The 24,121-nt window shown below is 47.7% G+C and overlaps 1 protein-coding gene across 1 annotated transcript in view; it reads left to right on the forward strand.

The window, feature by feature from the left end:
- Window positions 1-1,160: 1,160 nt before the first annotated feature.
- Window positions 1,161-24,121, forward strand: part of USP46 (ubiquitin specific peptidase 46) — a 197,560-nt gene continuing 174,599 nt past the window's right edge. The window contains exons 1-2 of the mRNA XM_078678198.1: window positions 1,161-1,790; window positions 22,521-22,601. Coding sequence (XP_078534324.1) covers window positions 1,755-1,790; window positions 22,521-22,601 — 117 coding nt within the window. The 5' untranslated portion in view covers window positions 1,161-1,754. The remainder of the gene's footprint in view (window positions 1,791-22,520; window positions 22,602-24,121) is intronic.

Here is a 24,121-nt window from a genome sequence, read left to right on the forward strand (position 1 = left end):
GCAAAACATAGCATAGCATACCAAACACAACGAAACATAACATAGCATACCATAACAAAACATAGCATAGCAAAACAATGCATAGCATAATAAAACACAACATAGCATAGCATAACATAGCATAGCATAACAAAGCATAGCATAGCAAAACATAGCATAGCATAACAAACATAGCATAGCATAAAAACACAGCATAGCATAGCATTACAAATCAAAGCATAGGATAGCAAAACATAGCATAGCATAACAAAACAAAACATAGCATAGCATACAGCATCACTCAGCACCACCACAGCATCACTCAGGGACACCACAACATCACTATGCGCTACCACAGCATCACTGAACGCCACAGCATCACTCGTTCGCCATCACAACATCAATCATCGCCACCACAGCATCAATCTGAGCAACCATTCAACAATAACTGGTTCAAATATGTTCTCTCAATGTTTCAAGCTTTATTACAAATGTAACGAAAATATGTTAATATTTCACTTCTGTTCTTGAATTTTCGTCACAATAAAATACACTGAACATAATCTTCACAAAAGTTATTTACAAAAGTTTAAGCTATTGCCATTATAAATTACAATAACTCTTATTTAAGTATTAATTATTTAAAGCACTGTTTGTATCTCTTCCTTGAGTGACTTTACAACTTGTACATTTGCAATTTTCTGTTTGTATCTCTTCCTTGTGTGACTTTACAACTTGTACATTTGCAATTTTTTCGGTTTGTATCTTTTATGTAACTCATGTAATCCTAAATCTTTATGTATCGCAACTGGTTCTTTTGTAAAGCGCTCTGACACCTTCGGGTAATGTTCGCGCTATATAAAATCGCATTAAATAAATACATAAATTTTTTTAAAAGCTGTATAATTTGCCGCGTTAACCCTCAATTGACAGCGCTGAGTGTAAAAGATACGTGGAGGAAACGCACACGACTATCCGCTATCTTTAATTGTAAGTTAGTGAATGCAGTATCAGCCCGCGCCTCAGTTGATTTAATGGAACGGCGTGTGTTTAGAGCCCATACGTCAGGCACGAGGAGCCTGCTGTGGGCCAATAAGGCACAGTCTGTGCACATACAGGACACGATAATGCGACTCATCCTGTTCCATGTGACTGAAACATCCCGCCCTCCGTCCCATCCTGTGCCCTGGATGCACGTACATAACGGCGAAGCGGAACTGCATCTCCCAGGCAGTGCCGAGGCGCCAGGCCCCACCCCTGAGCCCGGCCATTGGCGGCTCCAGGGCCAGCTAGTACAAGCCGGGCTTCCCGGTTGGCCTCCGCCGCTGCCAATCATGGCTGACCCTTTCGCTGTGTCAGCCCCCCTTCGGCGCCGGGCTGTGCCTGTCATGGAGCCAAGGGAAGACCAGGACAGCCGGGGCCGCCGCCGCCACCTTGCCCCGCAGGCCCTCACTTGCCGTTCCGGCCCTTGACACCCCGGGAGCAGCTGTCAGGCGGGGTGAAGGGCAGCTATGGGTCTAGGGCAGCAGACCCGGGGGGTGTGAGAGGCGGCCCGCTCAACCATCAATTCAGGGGCTGCCGTTTAGTCATCCCTGGCCCTTCCTCGCATTCCTGCCCACCGCTAGCCGGAAGCACAGTACCCACTCGCTCCATCAATGTCTGTAGTGTCAGCATTGCCCACCACTACCACCCAGGCAGTCCTCCACCTCGGACCCATGGCTGGTACCCCCTTGTAACGATGGCGCTGCAGGATCCCTGCACCCTCTAGCCCATAAATGACTGTCCGGAACATCGGCTCCCTCTGTAATATGGTGAGTACATAAGGTCACAGGTGCATGGTTTGTCCAGGGAAGCAGTGCTGAGCCCAACCGATCCTAATTTCATCAAGCTGGACTACACGTTCTTGCTCAATTCTAACTTTTAATGTTGTATACTTGCCTTACGGTGCCCGAACTAGTGCCAGTTAATTTTGCACAACAGTACTACCACACACGCGCGTCCATACTGATTTATTAAAGAGCTGAGAAATTAGACATGAAGTGGTTCTGAGTGAAATGTAAGTAATTTGAACAGTTGTTTTAATATAATATTCTTCTGATTAATGTGCCTATGCCTTTTATAACGAAGAAGACAAAAAATAAGACTAGTTGAACTCTTGACATAATTTGAGACAACTTGTGATCTTTGGTGAAAGTTCACCCTCCGAGGTGGCAAGGCCTTACATGCAAAGTGTAGCCGCATGCAGGTTGTTATATGTCTCTATGCGTCTGTAATGGTTATCTCGTGTAAACGTCTGCCACGAACCAAGCTGTGTGCCCACATTCAGTTGTGGTGGTACTGAAATATAGAAGCACCGATGAACATAGGTGTTGTCTCTTTGGACTGTATGGTCGGCAGTGATTCAGCTCTTTTGCCCAGGTTCCTTGTGCTGGTATAGGTTCCAAGTAGAAGTGCTCATAGCTTAGATCTAAAACACCAACTTTTGAGTATACTGCAAACCAGTTAATTGCAGATGCTGTGTTTCTACTAACACATGATTATGATAAGATTGCCCTGACAAGATTGGACGTTGCAATCCAAAAATGGCTGCAATGATCAAATGCTAATTATTTTAATGCACAAATTGAAATTGGTGACATCTCCCATCACAAAAGACGTAGACTAATTTTGAAAGAAGACCTTATATGCTAAACCAACTTGTAAACTGTGACTTTAATGTGACATAGTAAGGCGGTGCTGCCACCCTCAGACGTCTTTAGTACCTTTGTGGCAGCTGTTGGACCTTGCAGACACCCCAGAGAAGACTCATCAACAGCATTGAAGATCCATATTTGTTCCAATTAATTGAGAAAGCTTGTTGATATAGGGTGTACGGTTAGATATTTAACTGGATTGGTTAAGCTGTGCTGAGGGAGTTCTAAAGTCTTTGGGGCAAGTGTATATTTGCAGGTCAGTCTGGGCTAAGAAGGTTGTTGAATATCATCTCTCAGTGCCCCCAATTGGAATCAGTGTTCTGGAGCAAATTGGCTAAAAATGAATCCCACACGAGTAAAATACATATCCTTAGTTCGTTGTGCATCCCCTATTAATGTAAGTCAGTACCTATAAAATGTGTTAGTCACAAATGTAAAGTGCTTTGTCTTTGTATAGATGGCACTTTGCATCATTATCAATGGGTGACTGTGGAGTGACTAGGAGCTATTGATCTCAACTGCCCTAGCATAAGTGAACGGCTATACCCAGTATTCGACCGCTTGCCCTGGACAGCTCCGTTGAGCCGTGGATGTGACGCCCTTGCCTGGGGCTACCTCCGGTAGGCGTGGACGACCAATTGAGGCCGAGGACGCGGCCTAGCTGCTGGGCCCTGCGGAGGTAAAGTGCGGTAGGAATCTCTAACCGCCACGGCGATGTGACCAGAGCCCTGCTGATTCCGGTGCCCAGCGGTGAGTGCCCGCGCTGTCCCCCCTGCTGCGGCGGAGACCCGAACTGCCTGTGTCTCGGACTGGGAGAGGTGCTGCGAGGGACATGTCGCGGCTGCCCCCCACCCCCCTCTGACTGCTGGGCGAAAATAAGATTTAGGCCTGTGCCTCCGCCTGCACCGGTGGCATAGACGGTAGCGCAAAAGGGGGGGCGGGGGAGTTGGAATTCTCTATGGGCCTCGCACTCTCGCTTGCCCCTCACTGTTGCTGACGCACTTTTGGGGCGCTACATTCTACGGACCCGGCCCTGACCCCAGATACACGTTGGAGGCCCGCCCTATCAGTGGGGCGTGGACACGGTCTGGGTGCCGCACCCGCCGCACTGTAGTCCTGTGGTGGCAGAGACGGACCCTGATGTGGCTGAGGCTCTGCTGTGATACTAGCCCATACACGCTGTGATCCCCCTTACGTCTGAGGTGCACACACACCCGTATACGAATGGAGCTGCGAGCTACACAGAGGGGCTACCACATGAGCTAAGACAAGAGAGGAGAGTCGGTGAAACTCACTAGCTTATCTCGTTAGTGCGCCACAAGCGCTTCCTACTGCGGCGCTAAGGTGTGCACCTTGCAGATAAGGTCACCCTGCCTGGACTGCGCCCCTCGCTGCGCTGAATCCCTACATCAGGCAATTACTCGCAGACTGACTGCACCACTGACCCCTCCTTGAGCCTGGGAATTGGCTCGATCGGCTTGAGATCGTTTCACCTTTCTGCAATGGCCGACCCTGCCGTAGGCGTAACCGCGACGTTCTGCGGAACACGGTAGATCTGGGCTCCTTGAAGTTAACCTGCGCTGCCCCACCATTGGGCCTCTCTTTGAAGGCGACGTAGGGAGATTCTCTGGAACCCTTGACTGATCACTCCGAAGCCCCCCATGTCTGTGGGACGTAAAACGAGAGCTGTAACCGGCAGCGCACAGGTGAAGGGGAAAATGGCGAAGCAGGCTGACATGGACCAAACCGCCACTAAGCTGGACACGATGTAGGCAGCTATGGAACGACTGGAGGAATCAATGCAGCTGGCCCGTGCCTCCTTGGAGACTAAAATTGACAGCGTGGCCATAGACCTGACGCACCTCCGGGCAGACCACAAAAAACTCTCTGAGCGAACGACAACCCTGGAGACTGCAGTGACAGAACTGTCTCCCAAGATCACCCAGATGGACAAACATGTTAAAGACCTTCTTAACAGGTGGAGTTTCTGGAAGATCGAGCAGAGGATGCGGAAGGGCGGGCGAGACGGAACAACATCCACATAGTGGGCCTGCCGGAGAGATGGGAACCCAGAGAAGCGCCAGAACATGTGGAGCGGTGGCTCAGAGACATTCTTCCGGAAGGTACCCTCTCACAGCACTTTGTCGTGGAGCGCGCCCACCGCGTGCCAGCCCGACCTCCCCCTGAGGGCTCAAACCCGAGGCCCATGCTCATCCGCGTATTGAACTATCGCGATCGAGGCACCATTCTGCGTGAGGTTAGAAACCTATCAGAAGTCAGGGTTGACAATGCAAAAATCATGTTCTTTCCGGACTACACGATACAGGCACAGCGCCAGCGACACTCATTTTTGGAAGTGAAGCAACGACTACGCCGCCTAGCTCTCAAATATTCATTGCTGTTCCCTGCTCGCCTACGAGTCGTGGCCCAAGACAAGACACACTTTTTCAATACCCCGGAGGCCGCCGAGGCTTGGCTCGACTCGGGCATTGACACGGAGCCTGGTGGGATGCCCCTGAGGGCGCGCCGCGACAGGCTATCCGCAGGATGGCGGCGATCAGTGGCTCGTTGACAGAGATCCCTGCCCCGGGAGCCAGCCCTGAAGGTCTGGTGAGTGATGATGAGTACCTTTACGGATTGACGGACTCCCAGGTCTCAGCAGATTTCCCAGATGTTACGCCACAGACAGCTGATTTGCCTCACTGACTTTGCTTCAGTATCACTGGCCTGCCGTAGAATCACAGACACCCATCTGCGGCCTGTGAGCTCCTGCACTAACAGATAATGGAGGGGCTGCTGATGGTGCTTTGCCGATGCTGCGGCGAGGTCTGGGCCCGGAGGCTGTGGGTCTGAGCGCCGAACCTAACATTGGTGCCCTGTTATGGGCGATCCTGCTGCTGGTGAGTCCCGGGTTTATATGGGGGGAGCGGACGTGCCCCCCCAACGGTGAGTGCCTGCCCGTGACCCGCCCAGCACAATTGCCGGTCACCTGCCTCTTTGCCTGCTCGAATAAACTGCCCCAGACACCGGGAACTCTCGCTGATGATGGGCTGTATAACAATGGCTGCCTGTGGTGGGGGGGGAGTACACCCTCACCCTACCTGCATGAACCCTTTGTGCAATTAATACAAACACTCAGTGAACCCCCCTTGAACTTACGAACAGTCAGTGCTCACTAGAGCGTTTGGACGACGGCATGTTTCGCAGTCGACCTTTTGGTATTGTGGTTCTGTTTTCCATAGTTTTGAGGCTGGTGCTTATTTCCCTTCCCTCTGTTGTGTGCTGGCGAGGTGGTGGGATTATGTGGTTCAAACACTGTTCATTTTATGACAACCTGATCTGTTGTGCTGCTGGTCGGGGTGCTGTGGTCGAATGGTGGTATTGGGAGGTGGGGAAGCGCTGTCGCAATGTATACAATTAAATTTTGCACCTGGAACATGCGTGGAATGCATACCCCCTCACGCCGTTACCAGGTATACTCGTATCAAGAGACACCAGATACAGGTAGCGTTATTACAAGAGACGCACTTGACAGACCTAGAGACACACACACTGCGCCGCCGGTGGAGGGGGCAACTATATGCCACAGGTTTCTCAGCATACGCGCGCGGTGTTCTGATATGGATTCGTCCAGGAGTCCCCTTTGCTCTCACACACAGTAATATAGATGATGAGGGCAAATATGTGCTACTCCAGGGAAGACTAGACGGGCAACACATAGTCATAGCCTCTGTTTATGCTCCCAACACTGATCAAGGGCGTTTCCTTGCACGATTGTCGACAGCGATAGCGTCATGGCCGGGCGTACCACTCTTACTTGGGGGTGACTATAATTGTGCTCTCGATGTCACACTGGACCGGTCACTCCCCCCTCTGGCCAATGCGACGATGCTTGGTGCATCGAGAGCGTTTGCTGACTGGGCGACGCAATGGGATCTCTGTGACGCCTGGCGCAGTCGCAATCCCAATACGAGGACTTATTCGTATTACTCGGGTGCCCACTCACTACATGTCCGACTCGATAGATTCATGTTAACCAGTGACCTACTACCCCTAGTCACTGGCTCCTGCTATTTGGGCCGCACCCACTCGGATCACAACCCTCACACTCTTGACTTTGCCTGGGAACGCCCACACCCGCCGATCCCCACGTGGCGGCTCCAACCGGATGTCTTATTAGATGCCCCATTCTGGGAATTGCTCTCGGCTAGCATTTTACAATACTTTGAGGATAATGCTGATACTGCATCCACCCCACAAGTTGAGTGAGATGCATTTAAAGTGGTCACACAAGGTCATTCTCTGGGCACGCAGGCGGGACTGAGACGCCAGGTGGACAGAGATTTGACGCGGGTGGAATCTGTGTTACAGGCAGGCTAGCAGGAAGCAGCGGAGGGAGACGGTACGCGGTTAGTGGAAGCCCGTGGACAACATACACAACTTCTGGATAGGCTGAAGAACTTAAACTATGCTGCACATTCGGCGCGTACACACCACGCTGGGGATAAACCTGGCAAGTTATTGACTTGGCTGATAAGGAGAGACACCCAGACATTACCGGTATTGTCGATCCGCACCACACAAGGTGCTGTGGTCTACACACAGAGGGCTATACATGAGGCCTTTACGGGTCATTATGAGAATCTGTACCGTTCCCGTTTGTGAGCCACTGGTGATGGTATCTCCAGGTACCTGTTAGAACTACCGGTGCCGGTGGTCACCAATGCACAGTGCTGGGCACGCCACTCACGGCGGAGGAACTTCGGACTGTTATATTCTCTCTCTCTAACGGTAAAACCCCAGGCCCAGATGGACTACCTGCTGAGTTTTATAAAGCCTACTCTACCATCCTCATCCCTGAGCTTTTACTAGTGTACGCGGCAGCGATACAGGATGCTACCCTCCCTCTCTCCCTGAATGAGGCGAATGTGATGTCGCTCTTGAAGCCAGCAGGGACGTGCTAAACATGGCATCCTACACGCCACTCGCCCTTCTTAACACAGACTATAAAATCCTAGCACCTGCACTGGCCCAGAGATTGGCGCCTCTGGTTCATGCACTAGTCCACGCAGACCAGAACGGATTTGTGCCCACCCGCAGCACATCTTCTAATATCAAACGGCTGTTTCGTGTGCAAAGTCTAGCGGTATCCCGGTGGCCCCACTCGGGATGCGTGGTTCTCGATCTCGAGAAAGCGTTTGATTCGGTAGAATGGCCCTACCTCATGTTAGTGTTAGAAAAGTTTGGTCTGGCCTCCGTATGGTCGAACACCTTTACTCTGATCCCGTGGTGCGTGTGCGGACAGGCAGACTTTTCTCTGACCCAGCCCGCGTTCGCAGGGGCACCAGACAAGGATGCCCCGTCTCCCCACTAATTTTTGCACTTTTGATGGAACCATTGGCGGCGCAGCCACGAGCTTCTGGCGCAGATTGGGGTATTCCCTTAGCTGACGGGATACACTCAGTATCACTGTATGCCTATGATTTACTGATCTACGTTAAAGACCTAACCCGCTTTCCATGCGCACTCACTGACATATTTAGCAACTTTGGAGATGTATCGGGGCTTCGTGTTAATTGGGCGAAATCAGGTGTATACTCTTTCGCTGCGGACACCCCGGAGTGCGAGATTACGGTGATGGGTGAACGACTCCTCTGGTATCCAACTGTTTTTCGGTACCTGGGCATCCAAATTTATCGTGAACCCGCTGACCTGTTGGAAGGCAATCTCACGAGAGCAATCTCGTCACTTACAGCTCAGGTATCCTTTTGGAACTCTCTTCCACTGAACGTCCCCAGTCGCATTGCACTGGCAAAGATGATTGCTCTGCCCAGGTTACTGTACTTTTACGCGAATTTACCGGTATATGTCCCTGTCCGCATTTTCTGCGAACTGGAAACTCTAACCAGGCGATTGATCTGGAACACAGGACGTCCCAGAGTTGAGTTGAAAACCCTTTATGCTGCAACGGAGAGTGGTGGGCTGTCGGTTCCTAATCACAAGCTTTACTACCTGGCAGCGCAGTTACAGTGGGTTACTTACTGGCTGAGTGGGAAGAATTTGGGGGATACTGTCTCGGATGATACAATCATGACGGTCCCACAGATACATGCGTTATTTCACCCCTTGACTAGGACCCGCTGCCCTGACCAGCTGCATCTCGCGGTGGCAAGAAAATGTTACATGAGGAGTTTGAAACTTACCGAAGCTACTAAGCTGTATGCACCCAATCTGCCACTACTGGGTACACCTTGGGAGGACGGCGCACTCACGGGACCTGTGTTGGGCAGCTGGGAGGCTGTTGGTTTGGAAAGTCTGGGCGACCTGTTTGCAGATGGCGAACTGCTCTCCTTCGCGACTCTAGCGGACAGCACAGGGCTACCAGCTGGGCAATTCCTGACTCATGCGAAGCTCCTACATATACTGACGCGGGCCTGGGGACCACTAACAGAGGAGCTGCCAACGCACCTGCTCATTCAATACCTACATGTGATGGGAAATGGCTCTCACATAGTACACTGGCTCGCTCAAGCGCTGCACGCACACACACAGTTCTCCCCTCAGCGCCTGCGAGACAAATGGACAGTCGACAGAGGCCGGGACTGGACTGACAGAGAATGGGTGCAGATACTAGCTGGGACACTAAATATTCCGCTCAATGCACTCTTCAGGATCATGCAATATTATATTGTGCATCGTGCATATCTGTCTCCAGATAAGCTCAATCGATACTTTGGGCTTAACACATCAGCGTGTCCCAGATGTGGACTTGTGGACGCACATTTCCTACATGTCCTCTGGGCATGCCCTTCACTGCACACCTACTGGACCGCAGTCTCCGATGCCTTGGCAAAAGCGACAGGAGGCAGCTTACCGCATACATGGGAAGCTTGCCTATTGGGCTTGTTTAAGAGGACGAAACAGACGAAAGTCCAGGCGCGGTTCTGGGATCTTGGGCTGATCACAGCGAAACGTCTCATTACTAGGCGCTGGAAAAATAGTGCACCCCCCAGGCGATACACTGTCGCAATTCATTGGACAACTGGGCAAGGGCGGAAAGCGTGGCGCTGCATAGAGAGGAGACGGCGGGGCTCCGCATGTACCCCATAGCACTGGACTGGGATAGCACCGTGACAACTTACCACCAGGTGTGCCTGCAGAGCGGCATTGTATGAACACTTGTGGCTCTCTTACCACAATCCCAGCTGAGTTTTTCCCCCTCCCCCTCTTTCCCCTCCCCCCCTCCGCTCCCCTCCCAGAGAGCACCTCCTCCGCGCCTCCCCCCCACCCTTGGCGCGCACGCGGCGGATCTTGCAACTTGAACCTCACCACTGACGTGGGGCAGTGCATACCTACTCCCCACCAGCCTCAAGAGCATCACACGTACACACACAATTGTTGTTAGCTACCACCCAGTCTCTCGTTATTGGTGTCCTTTAGATTGTTCTTTACATTTGATTGATTTGAAATGAAGCTTTGGATATGTGTGGCATTGCTGATGAGTCCAATTTCTCTAGTTCTGCTACCATAGCATAACCTGTGCCCCGAATTGAACAAATCTCTGATGCGCAATCAGGAAACAGCTATTGCTTTCTCCTTTCCCCTTTTTTTATCCTTTAAAAATGAGCACTGCCACTTTTGATCACTATTCTTTTATTATTACGTTTGTACATAATGAAACTGCTATGCTGTTTTAATTATGTTGCCTTTATTTAGATCCTTGTGACCGTGCCCCTTCATGTGTATGAACAACTGTAGTGCTCTGTGACAAATATTCTGCACTACGGCATAGCTTATCATTTACATTTGCATATGTGTAATGTTGTAAAATGACAAAAATGCAATAAACCTATTCAAACAAAAAAAAAACCAGTAAAAAATAAGTGAACGGCTATATCCTTGGCGTGCTGGCACATGGCCCAGAAGTGGGTATGCTGGGAGAAAAAGCTGTAACAGCAAGGTGATCGATGGAATGCCTGAATTAATATCAGCCACTGGCAATGACTCGGGGCCGCTTGTCCTCCCACCATTCCACTCTTGACAAAGTCCACCATATGCAAATCAGTTGTGTCCCTGAACCTCATGGGAATAGTCCACCCAAACTGCAAAGGAAGGCCTCCTTCTGATGGGACTACAGGCAACCCCAGACTGGTTTGACCTATTAGTTATCTGTCAAAGGGGGGAATGAACCACATAAGTCTCAATACCAGAGTCTCATAACTTTTTTGTCTCGCAGACCCTCAACCACATGTTCACACTGTATGTAATCTCTGCTTAGTGTGGTTGGGTGGATAGCGTCGTCATTGTGTCGCCACTTTTGTTTTCAAAACACATTTTATTGAGCATTTATGATAATATCAGTACATTTGGCTACTGTATGTTGATCCGTTAACATAAGCTCTACAGGATTATATACTTTAAGTATCGTCCAAGCTGTTCATTCAAACTACAAGTTGTAATTGTAAAACACCCGTTATCCCTCCCCTCCCCCACAAAGTCCACACAGCAACAGTGATGAGTTTATATAGGACTAATGGGCCTGCAGATATCTCCCATCTAGTAGGTTATGGCAAGGGTTGTACAGTAATGGGTCGGTGCCTGTGTTTATATGAATTAGATCTAGTAGTAACTCTAGGACCAATTTACGCTCTATCCGTGTGCTCAGGGAATGATACCAAGTTCTAATCGTCTTCAAGCTCTGGCTATGTCAATGTGTCTAAGTCCTTTCTTTGCTTCCCTCATCAGTATTCTTCCCTCACATTCTACCCATTTCAGAAGCTCTGCTCTCCAAATGGTTACGCTTGGGCCCCTGGCTGATTTCCAGTTCCTCGTTATTTCACGTTTTTCTAGTATCAAAGCCAAGTCCTGAAACTTACTAGTGACTTTGTTTTTGTCTGTATGGGGGAACCACCCTAGGAGGCAATAACCTGGGGAGCCAGGCATTTCCTTGTCAATTACCCCTCCCACTATGCGCGTTACTCCTTCCCAGTATTTCCGTAGCTACGAGCATGTCCATAGCATGGGTAGGACATGTGCATGTTCTTCCCCACAGTGGGGGCAGACAGCTCCCTCTACTTGAAAATATCTGCTTATGCGTTCAGGGGTCAAATAAGCCCTATGAAGAATATAATAGTGTACGAGCCGAAAGTGTGCATTTCTAGATACTTTAGGTATCCCCATTTGTATGGTGTCCCAGTCCTTTGCCTGTATCGGGGTGCCCAAATCCTCGTCCCACTGTAGACAGAGCACCTCAAGTGGACGTAAACCATCCACAAGTAATGCCTTATAGAGACAGGAATCCGCTTTGATGATGCCCGCCGATAGGGCTATGTAGTAACAGGTCTGTTGGCATGTGGGTTCTGCTGAGCCCATCATCCAGTGTTTCCGTATTGCTGCTGTAAGTGCTCTCTGCAGTAGGAAATGCCCCAGCGGTAATCTAAACTCAGTACAGAGGTCCTCCAACAGTAGCAGCTTGTTATCGCGGTAGTGGTCGCCCACCTTTGTCACCCCAGCTTCCATCCAGGTTCCCAGAGCCCTCCAATTACACCCATGTGGTAGTGCGTATAACATGTCTAATGGTATATCTGGCGAGTATGGAATCCTTACTCCTATTTTTTGTAGGCCCAACTCCAGTATCAAGCCTGTACTTAAAGTGCCTGAGCGTTTGTCCCGGTGGGTTTATTCATCCTGAGAAATATTTGCAGTAGTTCCCGTAATACCGGGCTAGGTACTTCAAATTGGTTTGCCTGTCGCTGCTCTAGGGCTATGTTTCGGACCATCCATTGCAGTTGCGCCACTATATAGTAGAGTTACACTATATGGTGCCGCTCATTTGCTCCATTCTTCATCGAATTTTACCCGAGGATAGTTGTTTGCTGCTTGCTGCCCACGGAGGAATCTACGGACCAGAGGGATCATCTGACAGGTCGCGCTGCTGGTGGGAGCAGTACCGCATTCGGCGGATACTTTGCACGCTCCCAGCGTGCGCTTGACTGGGGAAAAAACTACCGCTGACCACACCGGGGGACTGCGAGGACCAGCAGCCTCTAGCCCTCACAGCTGGTGCCTCTTCCCCCGGCGGCCACGCCCCCTCATTACCGGCTACTTACTTTTCGCGACACCCGCTCCGCGGGTGCCGCTCATTTGCTCCATTCTTCATCGAATTTTACCCGAGGATAGTTGTTTGCTGCTTGCTGCCCACGGAGGAATCTACGGACCAGAGGGATCATCTGACAGGTCGCGCTGCTGGTGGGAGCAGTACCGCATTCGGCGGATACTTTGCACGCTCCCAGCGTGCGCTTGACTGGGGAAAAAACTACCGCTGACCACACCGGGGGACTGCGAGGACCAGCAGCCTCTAGCCCTCACAGCTGGTGCCTCTTCCCCCGGCGGCCACGCCCCCTTGGTACAACATAAGAACTAGTTCTGTCCCTCCCGCAGCGCGGGACGGAGCGCGGGACGCAGCCCGGGCAAAGGGCGGGCCCGTTTAAGCCCGTTCAAGCCTGTGCAAGACTGGACTGGGCCACCCTATTTTAGGTTGGTTTTATTACTCCCTTCTTATTTAACGCTATTTTTAACTGTATTTTAACTTATAACCCTGAAATTGTTCTTTTTAATTCCACCAACAGTAGTGAGGCTTTAATTTACGTCCAGCATGTCTCCTAGAAATACTAGAAACACTGTCAAAAAGCAGGCCCTGGCCGCGGCTGAGGTCATCGGCCCGATAGACCAATTTATCACCAAGGCCAATGTTGCCATTGAGCAGGGTATTATACTACTGAATCGTCGAGTCTGCCAGGACTTGGCTATAGCGAGACGTTCCTCTATGGGCCTATTGGCCGCCGCAGTAACCCCCCAACGTTCAGTAGAATTACCCCTACCAGTGACAATGCACGCAGAGGTACACACGGTGCCCACCACGGTGGACCTCTCGGCAACCTTGAACCTGTCAGATTCTCGTATGTCACTTGAAAAATCCCCACTCATATTTGCTACCCATAGTGCCCCTGATCCCTCCCCAGTCACAGATAGGGGTATACGCGAAGGTGCTATCCCCAAAAGAAAGACTAAAAGAAGGAAAACTGCTCGCTTAGAGCATATTGCTACTTCCCCACCTATGACTATCCCTAAAACCCCTCCTACTACGTATCTCCCCTCCCAATCCACTAATCTTGCTCTAACTTCCCCCCCAACCACTCCTTCCCATGCTAGCACCTGCAACGATTCTTACTGCTGATAACCTAACTCTTAGCAGCCACAGTAGCTATGATAGTGACAGCAGCATGGATGACTATGGTAACTTAACTAATAATACCTGTGGTAATGACAGCCTATTGCTTAACAAAATAGGTGAATTATTTAAGTCATACTTAACCCCCATAGAAAAGGTACTCCATCAGCTGCAATCTCAATTAGCTCAATTAACCCAATTGTCTTCAGTTCCTGATCTAAATAAGGGTAATACAAACAATCCCAATTTAGCACAAGGGAACCCCTTAGTAGATATCATCAAAACCAGTAACCCTAATCTCCCAAAAACTACTTTACCCAACAATAACACTAACCAAAAGGCCCCACTGAAACCCATCCAAAAGCAACCACCATCTGCTCAGCTTAAGCCTCAAGTCCCACTGAAGACATCGAAGCCTCTACCACTTCCACCTCTGATCAATTCTAATGATCAGTTGTCTAATCAACAAATAACCCTTCCTACTCCTTCCCTTCCCACTCCAGCCCCTTCGGTCCCAAAGCAACAATCGGTCGGCTTTAACAACGCCCCGAGAAATCTGAAGAGAGGGGGTCGTTCCGTACATCTCCCACCTGAGGCATCCCCTTACGTGGTTATCCTGACAGGTGTTCCGGAACTCCCCCCCAGTCAAGACGAGCCAATCTGGTCACTAAAAAATAAAGTCATATATTGGTTGTCCAATAATAGACCCTTAACATCTTTTTTGGACAACAGAGTTACCACCGTTCGCAGAGTGCCATGGCTCGGCACCGTGCCCAAAAACATCCAGGGCGACTGCATTATAGTGAACTTTGAAGACCCTAATACTGTTGAGCACATTTGCTCCTGGGGCGACCGTACTTCTGCTGAAGGGATAGCTACCCATAACCTCTCATACTTCTACCCCCCGGCTCCCCGTCATAACACTGGTCCCCCTTGGAGTTGGATGAGAGTGGGCAATTGGGATGGGAACAGAGACCATGGTCACCGGGCAGGTTATGGCTTTTCCAATTCTACCTCCGGTCATCTTTCCAATTGGAGAGGACCACCATTATCCAACAGATACGAATGTTTGGATATGGTTGACTGACCATCAGTCCCCTCCGATAACAATACTCAAGACACTATTGGAACTCAGATTCTTACTACTCACTCTTCCAGTAAAAACCGGGTGGTAACGCCCAACCATTCTCCCCCGCCCGGTGCTGGCATCGAGCCTCTTTCTTCTCTTCCAAAGATCTCCTTGCATCTGCCATTTTCACAGGTTTGTGTTCTTAGCTCTGCTCCTCTTATAACCCCTGAGGAGCCACATATAAGGCAACAAAACAGTTTACCTTTACCAGCCTGTCTATCTAATAACACTGCCCCTTCCTTTATCCCTTCCCCTCGTATCTGTGATCTAATACCCCTTGACACCTTGTCGACCTCAAATCCCCTCTTACCCCTAACCAGGGATCTCACAATCATGTATTGGAACGTAGCGGGCCTTAGATCTAAAACGCATCTTCAGCCTTGGATCGACCTGGTTAACAGACATGACATAGTCTGCTTCCAGGAAACCTGGGCCATTGAGCCGATTCATATCCAGGGTTTCAAAACCTTTCATATGTCCGCTATTCCATCGGTTCAAGGAAGACATAAGGGTGGTCTGGCTACCTACGTATCCAACCGAATTCCATTTATTATGACTGAAATACCCCAGGTGTCTGCAATTTTCCAAATCCTCAAGTTTACTGTTAAAAGCTCTGTTTATTATGTCATAAACATGTATAATAATGTCCCACATGTTGATTGTGTAAAGTCATTGACGGAAATCACTTTATTTTTACACGACCAGAAAGTTAAAAATGCACAGTCACAATGTTATTTTGTGTGGGGTGGGGATTTTAATGTTTACCTATGTAGTAACTCCAACAAAGGTTTATGTGGCCTTGAAGACGAGTATGACTCCCCCATTACCCACTTCATCCATTCTAGCCTAGGGTCAGCTTTTAATGCCTGTTTATTTTCACTGGAACTTGAATTTGCGAATGAACTGGTGACACCTGTTGTCGAATTTAAGCCAACATTCCATGGTAGAGGACTGTTGTCCACAATCGACTTTATTCTGTGTTCTCAGATCTTAGGAACCAGATTGAAAGATTTTTCTACTGGCACAGACCCCTCTAGCGACCATTTTCCCAACAGCATTACTATTACTCTTACTTCTGTTCCCCTATCTCGCACTAAGTCTAGTACCTTAACACAGCAATCCCTGGAGATGGGCAGAACTAACGGGTATACAGTAAAGTGGTCTAAGATCAACCCCAAAGAGGTCACCGAAAGGGTTATCCAACAATCCCTCCCACAAATTTACATCTGTTTAGAGGAGACCTCATCCCCTCAGTTGATCTTGTCTAGTTTTGCCAAGATCTTAGAAACTATGCGGCAGGAGCTTACCCGCCACCACAACAAGATGGAAGAGAAAGAAAGTCGAGGGTGGTTTGACCGTGATTGTCGTAGGGCCCACAGTGCACTCAAACGAGCCCTTCATAGTCAAGACAGGGATGGAGCCCTAATCTCACTTTTAAGAAATCAATATAAATTGACCCTAAAAGCCCGCAAACGGGAAATAAAAAATAACCTTTGGGCCCAACTCCATGAGAGCATAAAATCAAAGGACAGTACGCTATTTTGGCGAACAGTCAAATCTCCATTTTTGGCAGAAGACGCCGCTGCTTCCCATTTAGACGTGGCGGTACCCGCTGAAAAATGGGTGACCCATTTCTCTCAGATATTTGGGGATCCAACCCCATTTACCGACGATATTACATCTGGGGAGGCCAGTACCAACAGTGATAACATCTACCCAATTGACATTTACTTTGACCTTGGAGACGTGAATACAGCACTAACGTCTTCCAAGACTGGGAAAGCCCCTGGACCTGACGGGGTTCCATTAGACATTTTTGTGAATAACCTTGAACTATGGTCCCCAATAGTCACCCAAGTCATGTCCGCAGTCTCTCAGGTCGGTTTAATTGACTCTTGGTCTACCTCTGTGCTTCTCCCCATTTTTAAAAAGGGAGACCGAGACAATCCAGCTTGCTACCGACCAATTTCCCTCTTGGACTCGCTGGGTAAGGTCGCTGGTAGACTCCTCCTGGAACGCCTCCAGGATTGGGCAAAGGAGAACAAGATCATTACAGACCTCCAGTTTGGGTTCCAAGAGGGTTTGGGTACGGTGGAGCAGGCTCTTAACCTCACCTTACTTATGGGGAAATACGCCTGGGCTAAAGGTGGCAATCTCTACCTGGTTTATGTGGATTTAAGTTCCGCATTTGATTGCGTAATCCACTCCAAGCTATGGGAGATCTTAAATAAACTGGGTGTAGACCCCCCCAATCCTGAAGTTTCTCCGAGAGCTTTACTCGGATGCCAAAGCCTGTGTGAGGTATGGCATCAACGGAGAGCTAACGGATTCATTCCGAATTACAAAAGGAGTAAGACAGGGGTGCGTCCTTGCTCCATTCTTATTTAACATCTACACTAACGGTTTGGAGCAAGCGATGATGATAGGGAATAAGGACCTCCCCTGCATAAAAGGCCGCCCGATTCCAGCATTGCTTTATGCCGATGACTCGGTAATTTTAGCAAGGACACCTAATCAGCTCCAGTTGCAACTTGATAAGTATTGCCAATACATGCTCTCTCTTGGTCTTAAAGTCAACAAATCCAAGACTTTTGTCATGTATGTTGGCAAGAAAGCCCAGAAATGTAAACCTATCTATATTGAGAACACTAGGTTAGATAGTGCTAGGAACTATCCGTATTTAGGAATCCTCATTGACTACCAACTGTCATGGAAACCTGCTATATCCAGCAGGAAATTGCAGCTCCAGCGCACAACATCAGCACTGACCTCATTCTCAAGGAAGCTGGGCAAGCCCGCTCCTGCAGTAATATTGCAAATTTATCAAGCTAAGTGCATGAGTGTGGCTACCTACGGAGCAGGTGTATGGGGCTATGTCCCTGTCCAGGAGCTCCAAGTAGTTGAAAATGATTTTTTGAAGTACATATTAGCTCTCCCCAGAAGTGCCTCCAATTACGGTAGCCATATAGAGCTCGGTTGGGACTACCTATCTGACATCATAAGGTACCAACCGATTCTTCTTTGGCACCGTATATGGACCAAGGAGCAATGTCTCCTAACCCGGTCGCTAATAACAGACTGTCTGACTCTGACCCACTGGAAGAAGATTCCTTGGCTATGGTACGTTTTTAAATTTCTGAATGACTTGAACTGCTTGGAGTTTTTCACAAACCCTACGTCACTCACTACCATATCAAGAAGGTCTTTAAAGAACTTATGTATTTCGCATCTGAGTGACTTACGTCTGTGCTCTGAAATTGGCAAACAGTCGACTATCCATCTAACGATGATTCAATCCTCATATGGCCTGCAACCTTATCTGTCCTTTTATTTGTCTAATTACGATAGATATGTTTTAACCCGATTCAGATTTAATTCCTTTTATCGTCTTGTTTCATTTCCTATGCCCTCTGACTGGTCACGTGAATTGATTAAATGTCCCTGTGACGATTGTACCCCTCAGTCAACATTACATGTTACTTTATTTTGTACCTTTTATGAAAATCCTCGTAAACGTTGGTTGGTTCCTCTGCTTAGATTATTAAGACTGAGAAGATGCAGACCTGCCCTTCTGGCATTACAATGTCTAGATTCCCCTTTTGTTGCAAAAACAGTCGCTTATTATTTAAAAGCTTGTATAAAAATCCGTTCTCAACTTGCGGCCCCTGCGCAGTAAATATCTATTTTTATACTGCTGTTATTTTGGGTATCAATATAGAGCAAACTGATTATATGCTTAAAACTGATACATTACTGCACATAGCAACCAATTTTTATATGAAAAACAAAATGCTGCAAATAATTGTATATGTACTGTATGATTTTCACCTGTACTTTTATGGTTGTAAATTCAACCGAATAAAGTTACTTTTGATTTGAGTAGAGTTTAAAATCAGGGGCCACCATGCCCCTGGCCTCTGTAGGCCGTTGCATTGTCGCTAAGGCCACTCTACTGCGCCCGAGCCCCAAGTCTGCATCTGGGAGTTCAGGTCCCTAAAGAAGGCCATAGGACTTCTCAGTGGTAGTGCACTAAAAAAATATAACAGACGGGGAGGGCAACCATTTTGAGTAGCGCAATCCTGCCGGCTACTTATAGTGGCAGGGTTCGCCAAAAATCCATAGATGTCTTCAAGTCCTGTGTGGCCCTCCCTATTTTGCCCTTATAGAGATCTTCCCAAGTGTGATAAATGTGAACTCCCAAGTATGGCAGGCAACTAGGTTCCCATCGCAGGTTTCCAAGGTCCTCCGTGGAGAGTTCTGTTCATGTCACTGGGAAGAGTCAGGACTTTTGCCTGCTCACCTTTAGTCCTGATACAGCCCCAAATCTCTCCAGCAGAGTCTAAGCCCCCAACAAGTCCTCCCTCCTCCCAATCCGGAATAACAGGTAGTCCGCTTAGAGCGCTATGTGGTAAGATTGTTGTCCTACAGTCAGGCCTTGATATTCTCGTCCCGTTCTAGCAGCTAATTCAAGGGGCTCCATGGAGCGGATAGAGGGCACCCCTGCCTTGTACCTCGCTCCACGAGTCATCCCCGCGGTACAGTCCGCTCCGTACGCACTCTGGCCGTAGGGTTAGTATATAACAGCCTCGTCCACTTTATAAACCCCTCCCCCAGCCCCATGTGCGCCAGCACTTCGTAGAGGTATGCCCTTTCCTAGCTGTCGAATGCTTTCTCTGTCGACCAGGGAAAATCAATGCCGCCTCTAGATTCTTTCTCCATTGGCATCCAGGAAAATAAGTAGGCGTCTAATATTGCCCGCTGTACTACGAGTTGGTATAAACCCAGCTTGGTCCTCATGTACCAGCGTGGTCATGAAGGGCATCAGTCTGGCGGCAAGGATCCGGCTCAAAATTTTATAATCAATGTGGGCAGTAAGCTGTATTGATGTCATAATAAGTTGTGCGCATCTTAGCGTTCTCTAGATACACATAAACCATAATTTGAGGCAACACGTTACGTGATTTTGCCCTCGTAAATGTTTTCTCACCTAAACATTTTTCTTGTATAATGTGATTTCTGTGTAAGGAAATGTTGTCACGCTCAGGTTTGTGAGAGTTACAGACTGGGTCCCAACTTTGTAAATATTTGCACACATTTTGTTGGTAGTCTCCTACCATTACAATTTTATAGCTTTCCTCCTTCCTACAGGAGGAGTAAATCTGTTTCTTGTGCGGTAAAGGGGAAGATACATCCAAAAAAACTGATCACGTATAGGGGAGTGGGTTTCTCCATGAGAGCACCCTTGTTATCATGGTTTTGGTGTGCGCTAATAATTGCATTAAGATTAGTCAAGAGGAGAAGTCATCCTGGTTTGGTTTGGTAACATGATAAAGGCTCATTGTGCCTAAGGTCAAGGAAGACTATGAAATGTTACCATCCTTTCATCTCTCCACAACATTATTCCTTTCATTGCACACTAGAAATACTTAGTGTAAAAGTGCAAACATGTGTTTGCATTGGATATGTTGTCCTAGTGAAAATCTAACCGTATCTTCAATGATTTGATCGTAGTCTTTTGAAAGACAGCCATTCAAAAGACTAAATAGCCTTGGCCAATTCAAGACTAGGCATTCTTTTTTAACTGGTCCAGTGGTGTTGTTTAACTGAATAGCAATTACTTATTCTCTTCAGGCAGACTGATTCCTGAGGCCCATCGAGCAATATTAAAAATTAAAAAAAAATTCTAATAGATCGGGGACAATAATACTATTATGTAAGCAGATGTAAACATAAACACTGCATTTAAAATCCTCAAACACAAATGGTGGCAAGAAAGGCCAGAGCTCACTATCAACCATCTCCGAGACTGTGTGATCTTTGAAAGATAGTTTTTACTTCCCAGAGTTCCAAAACAAACAAAACTTACATCCTCAGGAATTTAACAGGCACTAGATTGATGATAACACTAGGCAAGTCCTAATTTCGGACTCTTACTCTGACAATTGGAATCTTGGTTCCTGGAAATAAACCTACGTTGTACGGTATTTGTGTTGCTTACTGCTGCATGTCCCACACTTGCTCATGGGTTGAAAGGAGTATGACAGGATAGAAACAATCCGAACTTGTCACAAAAGAGAGGATGTTATCAAACCCAGACCATACCAATTCAATCCTGTTTCCTAAAAGTGTGAAGCTGCTCATAGATCTATCAGTATGGGAGTGCTGACTTGTTTACCGAAGCAGTTTTTTGAGCCCAGATATCAATACTTCCACTGCTGCCTTGAGATGTATTTTTTTCCTTAGGTTTTAGCACTCTGTGGGACTGCATTTTCGTTGCTCCCGACACTGCTTGTTCATCTGCCCCTCTTACCATTACTCCATATCCCGTTCATTACCTTCAAGTAGTTATTTTTTTTTTTGGGTTGCGCTACCAGGCAGCTCACTTGCTTTTTTGGCACTAGGGTGCACTTTTTTATTATTTTATTAAAGCCATGGCCTGACGTTTTTGTTTGGTGAGATGGCTGGTGTCCTCAGTTAGGAGTTAGTTCCTTAGTTTTCGTGCTGTGCCCATGGTCTTTTGTTCCTCCCTTAGGCCTTCCATCATTCTCCATTCTTTAGTTATACGTTGGGCTTTAGACTTTCTACTTGTTTGTTTAATGATTTTGCTAAGTACACATGCAATTATGTGTTTTGTATTAAGAAACCCCGTCTGTCTGTATCTATCAGACACACCAAATGTGCCTTTTAGATCTCAACCCCTGTTTGCAAGCAATCAGCCATCTTATTGACATCCTACAGGCATTGCCCCCTACAAGGTCACCAGGGGCAGGGAGGGTTCCCTCTGTCACTCCAGATGCACAGCCTGCAAGATGCAGTCTTCTTTGAAACACATACTCCTGCAAGGAGGCTTTACAAGGCCATCCCTTCTAAATCCCAAAAGAGCTCAAAGCAATGTTATGGAAGCGGAAACACGATGAGTAAACCTATTCACACATTTCCAGTTTCTGCTGAAACCAGTGCAGGCGTGACATATATACACCCCAGGTATTTTATCCTGCAGTCAGTTTGAGGCCTACCTGCCTGCAGAGATGTTGGCTCTGTATTAATGTCAATTTAATTCAGTGCACGGTGTGTCTGATGGACATAGATGGGAGCCCTGAACAAGCACATCGGGGAGCACGGACACTCAAAACATCTTCCAGTTATTTGAGCAGGGATGCGAGTCTAATTCTCTTCCGTTGCTGGTAACATTGGAATGCGCTGTAGTCATTCGTTCGACTGTTTACATCTTTTCTAAGCTAACAATGAGGATAGCAGATCTCGCAGCGGTGCTCTGAATCATAGTGCTCTACAGTGTCCACATAGGCCATGGCTATTTATTGGGCTCGAACTGCATTCTTTAGCTATCGCAAGTGTGGTTTAGTTCCTTAAATTGCCTTCATCTTAACTGTTGAAGCTATGCCGGCTGTAAAAAGTGCAATCATTGTAGCCCATGCTGTGTTTTCTAAAATGTGTTTTCTAATTGGAGTGCATTTTCTTCTTTTATCAGGGCACCAATGCCTCTGCTCTGGAAAAAGACATAGGTCCAGAGCAGTTCCCAATCAACGAACATTACTTTGGACTGGTGAACGTAAGTAGCAATTACAAATCCATAGTATAAAAATAATATTGCTTACTACTGTGGTATTGCTCTTCAATAAAGAAAAAAATAACACTATAAAAAGTAGCGCCCACCAATTTTATCACTAACCTGGATAAATGGCTGATTCTAGTCTGTATGAATTCAAATCTGTTGCTTTCAAATGATTGAAACCGTTATTATTATTATTTTTTTTAACTCGCATACTCCAAAGTTTAGCTGTGGGCACGTATTAATTTATCTGAATAACCCCAAACAACTCAAAAGTATAATTATTTAGCGTGCAAATCTTTCGTTATTTGCTGTTATTTGGAAATGGCACTTTTTTCAATCACCCCCAAACTTGTTGCCAAGTTGTTTTTGCTGGCCTTAGGACTCTGAACACTTTACCACGGCTAACCAGTGCTAAAGTGCATGTGCTCTCCTCTAAACATGGTAATATTGGCTCATACCCAATTGGCATATTTGACAGTAGTGGTTGCTACTGAACGAGGGTGGCGGGGCAGGGTAGGGGGAATAAAATAAAATGACTTACGTGGATGCGGCCGGCTGCCGCCTCTCCTCTGTCTTTTCCGCGGCACAACAGGAAGCACACAGCCTCGCAGAATCTCTTTGCCAAGTGGTCTGAGCACCTTCGTTCGGCGCTCAGGGAAACTGTGCATGTACCCTACCAGGCTGTGTAATGCAGCCTTGTGGGGAAAATGCAAAGTGTGCAAGATTGTTTGGCCAGCCCAAGAGGGCCGGCCAAGCAGTCCTGCGCACTTTAGAGTGTGCTTAACACTCCTCCCCCTGCCCCCTGTTCTTCCCAGCCCCACCCACCCTGTACTGAAGCAGGAAGGAAAACTAACATTATATTATTAGTTATCATTTTAGTTCTCTTTTTTTTTTTTGCTTGGAGAGCAGTGGGGCAATGATCCTCTGCCTTAGCGGAGGAGCCACCGCTGATATTTTATCAGAGGATAGTAAAGCCCATAGTAAAGTGCACTACATGTACCCAGTGTCTGTAAATTAAATGCTGCTAGTGGGCCTGCAACACTGCTTGTGCCACACACTTAAGTAGCCCTCTGCCCATGTCTCAGGCCTATCATTGCAGAGTCTGTGAGTGCAGTTTGAAATGCCATTTTGACCTGGCAAAATGAACCTTTTGCCAGGCCCAAACCGTTATTTTTAATACATATGTCACCCATAGGGTAGGCTCTGGACAGCCCAGGGGGCACGTTGCAAGGTATATAAAAAGCAGACCATGGCCTTTTTAAGTTTTACATGTCTTACAAGGCCTGTATCTCCCATAGACTAACATTTGGATTACCTTATTCCATTTTATAAGTGAAATTTCCAGATGTTAAGATATAAATGATTCAAGTTTGGTGTCTCTGGAATCCTAACTTGTGGTGAAGTCAGATTTTAAATAACAATTCTGAAATGCCACTTGTAGAAAGTTGACATTTTTTGCTTAAGCCTGGTGCATGTAGTCTGCCTCTGATTGCATGACTGGGAGTTGTTGTCAGTTG

The sequence above is a fragment of the Lissotriton helveticus genome, chromosome 2_2, assembly GCF_964261635.1.
Source record: "Lissotriton helveticus chromosome 2_2, aLisHel1.1, whole genome shotgun sequence".
Classification (NCBI taxonomy): Eukaryota; Metazoa; Chordata; class Amphibia; order Caudata; family Salamandridae; genus Lissotriton; species Lissotriton helveticus.